Source organism: Eleutherodactylus coqui, chromosome 7, assembly GCF_035609145.1.
Source record: "Eleutherodactylus coqui strain aEleCoq1 chromosome 7, aEleCoq1.hap1, whole genome shotgun sequence".
NCBI lineage: Eukaryota > Metazoa > Chordata > Amphibia > Anura > Eleutherodactylidae > Eleutherodactylus > Eleutherodactylus coqui.
In genome coordinates this window covers 83,133,278-83,144,931 of record NC_089843.1, presented here as the reverse complement: position 1 = coordinate 83,144,931, position 11,654 = coordinate 83,133,278, and the positions used below count along the sequence as shown (strand labels likewise).

The 11,654-nt window shown below is 44.3% G+C and overlaps 1 protein-coding gene across 4 annotated transcripts in view; it reads right to left on the bottom strand.

Annotated features, from left to right (window-relative positions):
* Positions 1-763: 763 nt before the first annotated feature.
* The window catches only part of ZBTB49 (zinc finger and BTB domain containing 49), a 30,175-nt gene continuing 19,284 nt past the window's right edge, over positions 764-11,654 (bottom strand). For all 4 annotated transcript variants that reach the window (XM_066573285.1, XM_066573286.1, XM_066573287.1 and 1 more), the window contains 4 exons: positions 10,527-10,600; positions 5,992-6,074; positions 5,754-5,915; positions 764-4,350 (listed from right to left, as the gene is read on the bottom strand). In XM_066573285.1, coding sequence (XP_066429382.1) covers positions 3,707-4,350; positions 5,754-5,915; positions 5,992-6,074; positions 10,527-10,600 — 963 coding nt within the window. In that variant the 3' untranslated portion in view covers positions 764-3,706. The remainder of the gene's footprint in view (positions 4,351-5,753; positions 5,916-5,991; positions 6,075-10,526; positions 10,601-11,654) is intronic.

Here is an 11,654-nt window from a genome sequence, read left to right as displayed (position 1 = left end):
CAATGGGGAAAAGTGCTTTGACATACGAGTTTTTTGGCTGAAGAGCTCCGTCTCGGAACGCATTAAACTCGTATGTCAAGGCACCACTGTCATTTTTTGTTTAAACACATATACAGGCTAGAAAACCCTTTAAACCTGTAGTCCTCTGCATTTGGCTGTTACTCATTGATTGAAAGTTTCCCCTAAACTACTGCAGAGATACAGACAGCCGACATAATACTAATCAGGGAGACCGTCACTACCATGTGCTGCTCTTGGAGAGGGCTGTGAAAAGATGGTGACATTTCCTTTAATGATTCTATGGTGCAAAGAATAATATAGCATCATTTCATGTTGTTCTAGATTTTACTTTTATTAAAATTAGAAAAATACTGTGCTTATAAAATTGAAAAATCTTTAAAAAGTTTCAAGGTTTTTCTTTTTTACATTACGTGGGATAAAGTAAACATGAATGCCAACCAGAAATGACTTGTGAAGAGAATTTGGCGGGTGACCCCAAAAGTGCTTTATCATAAACATACTAGCTGCCAAATCCACTAGTAACTTCCAAGGCTCTAACAGTCTTATAAGTGCACCCCCTATCTGGTTGTGCCGGACCACAGACTGATGGCATATCCCAACGAGTGATGGATGTGCATCCGTCTACTGGGACACTTGATGGAAATCGCAGCAGTAAGACCAGGACGATCAAACACATATCCCAAAGGATGTACCATCAATTTTTCACCCGACACAACCAATTTCATACGATTTCTCTTATATAAGTGGCATGGGAAGGCAGATGGGCAACTGTGAAAAAAAAAAAAAAAAAAGAGAGATGAGCATTGAGGTGGAACTGTGGCTTTGTTACTCGATGCATCCACCTCAGTCCTCCATATTTGCATTCTTATTTTATAACTTTGGGTTGAGTAGTCTTTAACCCCTTAAAAACCTCCCTTTTTTCAATTTTCGTTTTTTCCTGCTTACTTTCCAAAAAAATCATAACTCCTATTCATCCATCGACTTAGCTGTCTGAGGGCTTGTTCTTTGCAGAACGAGTTGCATTTTTTCAAATGGTAGTATTTAATGCACCATGTAATGTACTACAAAACTTTAAAAAAGTTTTAGTGAAATGCAAAAAGAAAAGCAATTTCAACATCTTTAGGGCGGGTTTGTCATGTTTTTGACGTACATACTGCACCAAAATGACATGGTAACTTTATTCTATAGGGCATTAAGATTACTACAATACCAAATTTCCATATTTTTTTTCTCTACTACTGACAAAAAACAAAATAGCTTTGGGAAAGAAAAAAAAAATGCTTTTCTGCCGCCATCTTCTGACAGACATAACTAATTTATATTTTCCCTTAACATAGTTATGCAAGGACTTGTTTTTGTCCTGTAGTTCCTATTGGGACCATTTTGGAGTATATATGATTTTTTTGATCGCTTTTTATAAATGTCTTTCTTAGAGACAGGGTGATCAAAATGCACAATTCTGGTGTTGTGTATTTTTTTTCTTGGATGACATTCACTCTGCAGGACAAATAATACATTACTTGGATAGATCTGACTTTTATGGATGCAACAATACCAAATATGTTTGTGTTGATTTTTGTATTCTAAATATGGGAAAAGTTTATTTAATTTTTGATTCTTTTAAAATGTTTTCTAATAATTAATAAAAGTTTTTTTTTTTTTAATTCATTAAAAAAAAAATTTTGTCCCCACAGGGGACTTGAACTTGTTATCGCTTTATTGCTCATGCACTATAGTGTAATACACTCATTGTCAAAAAAAAAATCCAGCACCTAGCAGGAGTTCTCGTTTTGCTGCAAAATTCGGCATGCAGTTACATCCCAGGCAGATATGCAAATGATTAGAGTTGTGGTACCACTAGATAAACTGTCTTTTCCAAAGAAACAAAGGGCAGTAAATTATTAGTGAGCTTGATAAAGACTACAGATAGTAGTCGAAACGTTGTTTTTTATGTCTGTGGAGAAATAAAAACACATCCTCAGTGTTTGTTCTCTTATTTGCACAAATAATTTGCTGCCCTTCGTCTCTTTGGAAAATTCTTCAGTTTGGGTCCTACCCCTTGTGGGATGTGCATTGAGGATTGTTCCTCCAAAGTTTTTGGGATGATTAAAGAGTGCTGACAACTGTGATCATCTTGGACTAGATGAACAGTCTTGTCACCTGAGGCCCTAAAAGTGGTTCCACCCTTGGCCTATAAAACATTCGGAGGCTCCTTGTGTGTAGTGACCTCTTCTTCCGCTTGTATAGAGCTTGTTGACCACTAGATGCCTCTACGACGCAGAGAAGAGGTTTCACCCAGTTAGAGTTTGAGGAGGGGCGCATTATTGGGATGCAAGAAGCTGGATGGCCGTATCAACGAATTTCCAGCCACCTGGCTCAGATCACCAGATGAGGGGATCGTAGGTTTGTCCGACAAGAACAAGTAGCTCCCGCTTCTCTGCCGTCTACCATCCACAGACAGGTGGCACCATCATTACAGGCCCCAGTGTCTGGCTGAACCATTTCCATGCGCTTAATTGAAGGACATTTGGTATCATGGCGCCCCTTACATGCACTGTCTTTGACACCCACCCACAGTCATCTGTTTGCCGTGATGTTGTGAACAATGAAACTGGACTGCTACATAGTGGAACTGGGTTCTTTTCAGCGACAAACCCAGGTTTAGTTTAGGCACTGATGGCCGTGTTCAGGTCTGCAGACCTCAGGGCGAGCACCTCAATCCTGCCTTTGCTGTGGAGCGGCACACTGTCCCTACTGCTGGTGTGATGGTTTGGGGGGCCATGGCATATAACAGTCGGTCACCCGTAGTAGTGGTACAAGGGACAATGACAGCTCAGCGATATGTTCAGGAACATATGTTCCTCTCATGGCGGCTTCCAAGAGACAATGCTCGACCGCACACACAAGGGGGTCACAGGAGCCCCTACAACATTCTCCAGTTACCAGATTTACCACCAACAGAACATGTATGGAACCATCTGGAACACTGACTTTGACAACCTACTAGTTTGCATGATCTAGAGAGGCTCAGTTACAGCAAATGTGGACCGATATACCGCAGGATACCACATGGAACCTGCAAGCTAGAGGCGATACAACCGGGTACTAGAGCCTCCCTTCGAGTGTTCAGTTTCCTGCAATCATTTATCCTTTAGCTCTGAAACTGTATTCACTTACTTATGATAACGTCACTCACATAAATTTTAATTTGATTCTAACAACTCCTCATAGGTGCTGATTTTCTTTTTAGCAATGATTGTACCATAGTATTACATTATACCGTGATCTGACGGGCATGGCTGAATAGGCAATCACCCATGGCAGTACTGGGTGCCGTTAGAAGGCTCCAAGCTGCCATGGCAATTGAACAGCACCTCGCGATTGCATTGCGTGGTGCCGTTCGGGACCCCCTGAACTTTGATCACGGCTGTTGCCAGCAGGTGTCAGCTGTAAGTAACAGCCGATGACCACATTATATGGAGCGGGATCGGCTCTTGATCCCCCTCCATACAAACCCTGGACGTATACGTCCTCTGTTGGGGAGGGGGTGATCCTAGCTCTAGCTGTTTTGTTGCAGAAAGCAAACAGCTCTGTACATTGCGCAGTGGCCCGGGATGATTCTACAGGCCCATTTACTTCATTCAATAGGATAACCCTTTCCCAAAAAAACCCAAAAAACTAGGAATCACTGATCCATGTCATTTTCATTTTGCAGAGTCTTCATAGCGAGTCCCCAAAGGCTCATACTAGAGAAGAATGGGCCATCGGACCCTCTATAGCCATTAGGTGTTCGATTATTTAAAGGTTCATTACAGTTATTCTCCAAAGTGACTAGAGAGGAGCGTATCATGGATATGTCCGAGTGTAAGCTCTCTTCCGTGACCTCCACCTCTGTAAATGTGTAAGTGTTGGGGGTTTCTGCTGCGTGAGGCTTCGGCATCTTGGTGCACTCAGCATTTCTCTTCTCCTGCGCTGTAAGTTCATCCTGCACAATCACAGTCTGCAGTTTACAATAAGAGTTATTATTGCTCCCCTCATAATCACTCCGGCTGTTTTCCACCGAATGTTCGTGCTCTTGCATGAAAGTAGCCGGAATGTTAGGAGTTAATGAATCTGAATTCTGGGATTTTCCTGAGGACTCCACAGTGTTGGGGAACTCTTCAGGAGTGATCTGTCCATCTTCTGTGGGCTTGCAGTGCATAGTTTTATGCCGTCTGAGGACAGCGGAGCGACAGAAACTTTTGTTACACACATCACAGGTGTATGGCTTCTCCCCTGTATGGGATCTCACGTGCCGCCGCAGATCTCCAGAACCGGCAAACCTTTTACCTGGTGACAATGGGTATGGTTTTATCAGAGAGGGAACATTATTTCTATTGCTCAATAAACTAATGAAAAAAGACAGAATGAGTAGAATATGTTAACAGGCCCTCATACATGAGATCGTTGGCTGATCCAGTTAACCCTTTGCAATCCAATTTTGGATTCAGGGTTTCCTAGGGGGCTTTCTCTTTTTTTCCATTTTACAATGGCGCCATCTGCTGGCTAGAGCCAGTACTGCAGTATGTGACATGCCAGAGAGGCCCCCGACAACAGAGCAGCCAGTAATATAAGAATACCCTGCCGGATGACTTCCGACATCGGAGCTCTACAGCCTTCAATCAGAATGTCTTCAGATGTCAGACAGTGGATTGGAAAGGGTTAATATAGCTGATAACCAAACAGATTTTTTAGGCTATAACAAAGGCTTTTCCCAAGAGCCTTCATCAAGCAATAGAATGTGAGGGCAGTGGCCAAGAACTGCAGCTCAAAAAATTTTAGCCCCAAATCATTTGAATGGGCTGAACTGCAGTACCAATAGCAGCCACACGTCGCTATATAGGATGTTGAACTAAAGGGGCCATAGTTCCTCTTTTGTGCTAGGCATCTTGAGGGTGGAATCCAAATTGACCACACATTGATGGACTATCCTAAACATTCTTCTAATAGCTGTTACTCCTGGCTTCCCCATACATATGAACGTTCGGCCTGGCCAAGTGTTGGTGTGTTTAGGTAGGTAAGTCACAGTCAGACAGCTCTGGCCTTAGCTTATCTCTCAAGGGAACAAAAGGACTGGGCGAGGAAATCTCTCTATTCTTCTTTCCCCATCTGTCAGGGTAAAGTTGAGCCACCCCCATACATATTAGGGAGTTGTCAGGCCCCATGGTTATTGGGGTAAGTGGACAACTAGACTCATCTGTATGGAGGCCTTTAGCCAATCTTTAAGGCATTACGAAAGGATGTGAGGGGATTGAACTAGACCATGCAGCTAGAAACTGAGACAAGAAATGTGTAGGAATAAGAAGTATCTTCAAAACAGTAAAGTTGCAAACTGGCAAAAGGTGGCTGGCTTCAGAGGGGTAATCTAACAAACAACACATACGGTATAGCCATACAGATGTAGCAAAGCTTAACTTGACACAATACATTAAGATGTAGTTCTTTGTCACCGTTTGCCTTTTAACAGCTTTTGTTGTGTTAAGATAACTTGTTACAGTAAGTCACAGATCAGAATCTTTGCTACATCTGTAAATATCCGATTAGTTGAATTCCCATACTTCATCTTACTCCTCTCAAACCAGGAAAAAGGGCAGGAGGAGCCCATTCTCTGAACACTATGCCATAGTGCCAGGTGTTTCTGTATCCCTCATCAGGCTCCCATCTACGAGACATTTCCTAGGAGTTCTGCTTACCGCACGTCAGGCAGCTGTATGGTTTCTCCCCGGTGTGCCGAATCCGGTGTTTCATTAGCTTCCGGGGCATGTTGAATGATTTCCCGCAGTCGTCGCAGGTGTAGAACTTGTCAGCTGCGTGAGTCTTCTCGTGTTCCTTCAAGTTACTGACGTTGCTAAAACCTGATAGAAAGATACCGCAGCCTCAGTACTTGTGCTAGAACTACTACTAGTCCTTACAACGCCTTCACTCATTTACCTCGGCCACAGATGTCGCATAAGTGAGGCTTCTCCCCTGTGTGAATGACGATATGACGCTGCACGTCACCAGAAACCGCAAATCTACAATAAACACAGTTTAGGGAAATACATGTAAAAGTACTGTTCTAAAAAACGATGAGAAGAAAATTACCAATGTTTGATGTGAGCAGCCCTAGATGCATGGCTATCCTGTTATGTACAAGCAACTTGCAGGTTTTAGTTGTCTCACCATCTTCTGCAGATAATACTATTACCACGTTTCCCCCCCCAAAAAAGACAGAGCATTTCTTCCTGGTAGCAAGGCTTGAATACCCAGCCTCCAGCGAGCGACTGCTCTGATTGGTTCTTCGAGCGTCGCGTCAGCCAAACAGAGTTGGTGCTCAATTACACAAATCACAGCCATTCAATGGTGTCATTCAATGAATGGCTGTGATAGTTTAATCGAGCTCCGGCTCCAATTGGTTCTTCAAGTGCGGCGTCAGCCAATCAGAGCAATCGCTCACTGGAGGCGGGGTATTCAAAGCCCACTACTAGGAAGAAATGCTCTGTCGGCGTCAGGAGAACAAAGAAGCCTGGAACAGCACCGGACACCAGCGCAAGAGACCTGAACGCCGGCTGCTAGGTAAGTATAAGACACCCCCCGAAAATAAGACACTGTACCTCTTTTGGGGCGAATGATGCTAAATAGGAAAAAGTGCTCCGCGCTAGATCAACAAATCATTCCGATAATGACAAATCTAGTATTTGTCATAAATTTATGTAAGTATGATTGTACAACGCGTTTCATCGCTAAATGGCGACTTTATAAAGTACATCTTTTGGGGCGAAAACTAGTATAAAACACTGTCCTATTTTCGGGTAAACACAGGTTTTGTAACGGAGATACGCTTAAAGAGGTTCTGTCATTTAAAAAAAAAATCTATACTTACCTATTCCTTCCCTGTCAGTTTCCTTAGTACATCTCTCCTTGCTGAGCTTTTGCAATGTCCCCGGTCACCTCACTACACACTGGGCCCAGCTTGTTATGAAGACTGCATTCCTCAAATTCCTTCCAGCTGGGTCAGTGAAGGTCAGGTCCCTGTGCTGCAGCTTGACTGCCTAGGAAGGAATTGTAATCTATTTCAGAGACAACTCGCATGAGCAATCTCTGAAGGAGATAGGCAGTCCCCCTGCTGGCCTGTGAGCTGTGACGTATCATACATTGGTTGGCAGGCAGAAGACTGCCAACCAAATGTACGTAAGCTCACAGGAAGGAGAAGAATCAGGCAGCTCAAGGTGAAGTGACCCCTTCCCCCGGACTGCAGGAGACAGGAGAAGATGGGGGAGGTGAAGATCTGGTAAGTATACTGACGGGGGAGGAATAAAGAAGTATAGAATTTTTCTTTTTTAGTGACAGAACCCCCTTAACTAACCTTACATAATTTGTGGATGCCGAACGGAAAAATGACAGTGAAAATGCGAGCTTGGTTGTTGTTTAGAAATTATAGAAGGAAAAAGGAAAGAATTCTGAGTTTAGCGATACTGATACTACATTCTTCCGGCCTGGTGTAAGCGGTGATCGATGAGGCTAGTCCTCCTTGTGGTAATAGTTTCATCTGTCGCGACTGTCCCATTCACAGAGATGACAACAGAATTTAGTGTAGCCCTGCTGTAGTCCCACCGAAACAGCCATAAGTTTACTCATGCCACTTCTGATTCTTGCACTGTAGAAGTCTAAGACGTTCCTCCATGTCTGTATAGGTTTCTTTACTCTAGGCTGCATATGCCGGTGGAACTGAAGGCAGAACGCTGCCGTGTACAAAAGCACCGCCTTTAAACTGACCTCTGAAGAACCTATAAAGAAACGCCATTCATTGTGACTGTATGTGATGCCGAAAGCTCCCTTAACACCGCTGACACTGTTACAGAGGGTGAGATCTGCACAAAGCATTGCTGCCAGCAGCGAAAGGAAGTGACATTCACATTTTCTGCAAGATGATTCCATCGTTTTAACCTGAAGGCCAAGAGTTCTGCTTTATTCTTGGGCAATTCCGGATCCCTGTTAAGATCATGGAGTTCGTCTTGTGTTATCTTATGCCGCTCCTCAGAAACATTCAACACAACACATGCACAGTTGAGGATGGTCCTGCCAATTATTGCCTTTATGGGGGGGTTCTATAATGGGCATATCCTCGCTGGGCAGTATAGGCCGCACTGCTGAAGGGATTTTAGGGGAGTTAATTGTTGCCTTCTTCTTGGTCATCCTTTAATACGGGTACCATGCAGAAGTAGTAATCTGTAACGTGATTACTTGGTTTCCTCCATACCATTGGGACTGTGAACAGCTAGTCCCTTCCCGTGCAACCACAATCAGAGATTAAACAGGTATTGCAGCAAAAACGAGCCGGTGGTTTATTCTGATCTCCGACTTTACCCCCAAAGTATAAGGCTTTTTATATGCCTGCTGTAATAGCAATAATAATCTTTATTTATATAGCGCCAACATAATCCGCAGCGCTTACAAGACAGGGGGAATAAAAGCAAGACCCCGGTTACATGAAGTAATCAATTGATGGAAACAGTAGGGGTGAGGGTCCTGCTCCAACGAGCTTACATACTACAAGTAATGGGGTGATACAGAAGGTAAAGGGCTGGAGATGTGCACGGTATGGCGAGGTGGAGAGTGAGGGATGCTATACACATAGACAATGGTCAGACATTAAGCCATTTGGTGGCTGAATCGGTATGACTGCAAAGGGCGGTTGATTGTGGCTGGCAGGGATTGCAGTCGGTAGGTCAGGTAGCATGTTATCATGCGGAATAGAGGGGTTTGTTTAGTAGATGTGTTATGCCTCCCTGAAGAGGTACTTTTTTTTTTAAGAGCACGCCTGAAGTTGTGTGTGTCAGGGATTGCTCGGATAGTTTTGGGTAGTGAGTTCCAGAGGACTGGTGCTTCTGTGGAGAAGTCTTGGAGGTGGGAATGAAAGATTTGAAATATAAGGGCATTTAATCTGATTTCATTAGCGGAGCGGAGGGCGCGGGCTGAGTGGTGGTTTGAGATGAGGGAGGCAATGTAGGGCGGCGCGGTGCTGTTCAGGGCTTTGTGGAAGAAGGTATTGAATTTAAATTGTATCCTGTATTTGACGGGCAGCCAGTGCAGTGACCAGCACAGGGCAGAGGCGTCTGAATAGCGGCTGGACAGGAAGATGAGCCTGGCTGCCGCATTCAGGATGGATTGGAGAGGGTAGAGTCTGGTGCAGGGGAGGCCGATCAGCAGCGAGTTGTAGTAATTGAGCTGGAAGTGGATGAGGGCAACAGTAAGCGTTTTTAGCGTGTCCACAGTGAGAAAAGAGTTGATTCTGGCAATGTTTTTGAGGTGCAGCTGACATTTTGGGGCAAGAGATTGGATATAGGGGGTAAAGGAGAGATTAGGGGTCGAATATAACCCCTAAGACAGCAAGTGTGCTGGGAGTTATGGTGGCACCACACACTGAGATGGAGATGTCAGGATGAGGTCGGTTAGTGGAGGGTGGAAAGACCAGTAGGCCAGTTTTTGAGAGGTTCAGTTTTAGGAAGAGAGAAGACATAGTGTTAGAGACAGCGGACAGACAGTCAGTGGGGTTCTGAAGGAATGGTGCTGTAATGTATACGATATGTAATAGTATATGCAGATATGAAATTAAAAAACAGAAAATTGTAACAAATACCAGAGAGAAGCAATTTAATTCCCAAACACACCTCAGTTGAAAAACTGTACCAAACACGGGAGGAGTGGTAGTTTAAATCCCCAAAATACCGCAATTTTTTTGTCTTTTGACTTTTTCTCTTTGTAACTTCCAAACAAGAATCAATCTCACATTTTCAATATTATTTTTGTATTCAGCACCACAAAGTTATATAAAATTAATCATGTTTCCGTTACAAAAAAACTTCCTAATTTTTCCAAACAGTGTAATCCTCCTATACATTAACCCTGCAAGAATAGAAAGGGACAGGTCTGCAGGCTTATAACTACATAAACCAATAGAAATTATTTTAATGTGTGCACTCACCACACAGACCCCCCATATGTCCCCCCAACTACTACAATGACAGCATTTCCAGCTGCATTTGGATGTGACAGACCTAGATTTCTGGTTAGTGGACTAAAGTAATTCCAGTTTTCTTCTTACTATCCCACATAAAGTGCCCCCCCCCCCCCCCCACTAATGACATTTACTCCCTATGCACAGGATAGGGAATAAATGTCTGATCATTGGGGTCCAACCCCCAGCGATCCCTGACATCTGTACACCCAGAGTTCTTTATGTGAATGGAGCGGTGGCGGCATATGTGACAGTGGCTCCATTCACTTCTATGGGATGGAGGGAATTGAGGAGCTTGGTAAACTCCCTCCGTGCCACAGCAATAAAGGGAGCGGTGGTCACGCAAATTATGACACTGCAGACCTTTTCTAAAGTTTAGGAAAATATTACTTATAGGAGTTTACATTAATGTGTATTTCACAACCATCTTTCCTAGAAATTCAAAAGTACACAGATAATGGTAACATACCTCTTCCCACAAATCTCACATATATAAGGCTTTTCACCAGAGTGACGTCGTAGGTGAGTCTGAAGGTTCCCGGCCTGAAAGAGAACACAACTTAAGAAGCTAGATGTCAGGGAAGTGATATTATAGGTGAGTGACATGCTCCCCCTGGTGGACAGAGTGTATTAGCAGACTCTCATAAGGATCTATAACGATTAAAGGGGTTGTCTCGCGGCGAAAGCGAATTTTTTTTTTTAAATGGACCCCTGCATTATGCCCTATGAAAAAGAAAGCATGTGTTAGTTTTTAACAAGCACATTGCACTTACCTGCATCAGCGTTCTGCAGCTTCTTCTTTTCTTCTTTTAAAGATGGTGCCGCTGGTCTTCTCCCACGGTGCACCGCGGGTCTTCCCATGGTGCACCGTGGAGTTGTTTCTTCTGTCTTCGGTGTTCCACTGCCGATACAGCCACCTCATTGGCTGATCGGCACCACGTGACGGGGCGGAGCTACGATGACAACGCGGTGACCAGCTCTCCGGCACGAGCGGCCTCATTCACCAGGCAGAGGCACGGACTGCGCAAGCGCGTCTAAAAACGCCAGAAGACAGCGAAATTAGACGGAGCCATGGAGACGGGGACGCCAGCAACGGAGCAGGTAAGTGAATAACTTCTGTTTGGCTCATATTTAATGCACGATGTATATTACAAAGTGCATTAATATGGCCATACAGAAGTGTATACCCCCACATGCTGCCGCAAGACAACCCCTTTAAGGGTGAGCAAGTATACTCGCTAAGGCACTACTCGTCCAAGTAATGTGCCTTAGCCGAGTATCTCCCTGCTCGTCCTTAAAGATTCGGGTGCCGCTGCGGCTGACAGGTGAGTCACGGCGGGGAGCAGGGGAGAGAGGGCGGGAGAGAGGGATCTCCCCTCCGTTCCTCCCCGCTCTCCCCCGCAGCTCCCCGCTCTGCGGCGGCCCCCGAATCTTTAAGGACGAGCACAGCGATACTCGTCTAAGGCACATTACTCGGATGAGTAGTGCCTTAGCGAGTATACTCGCTCATTCTTAATAAGGATGCATTCAGATGTCGCAGATTTACGGTTAACTTTCTACTGCTAAAACAATCCGCAGCAGATCCGTACCACTTGCT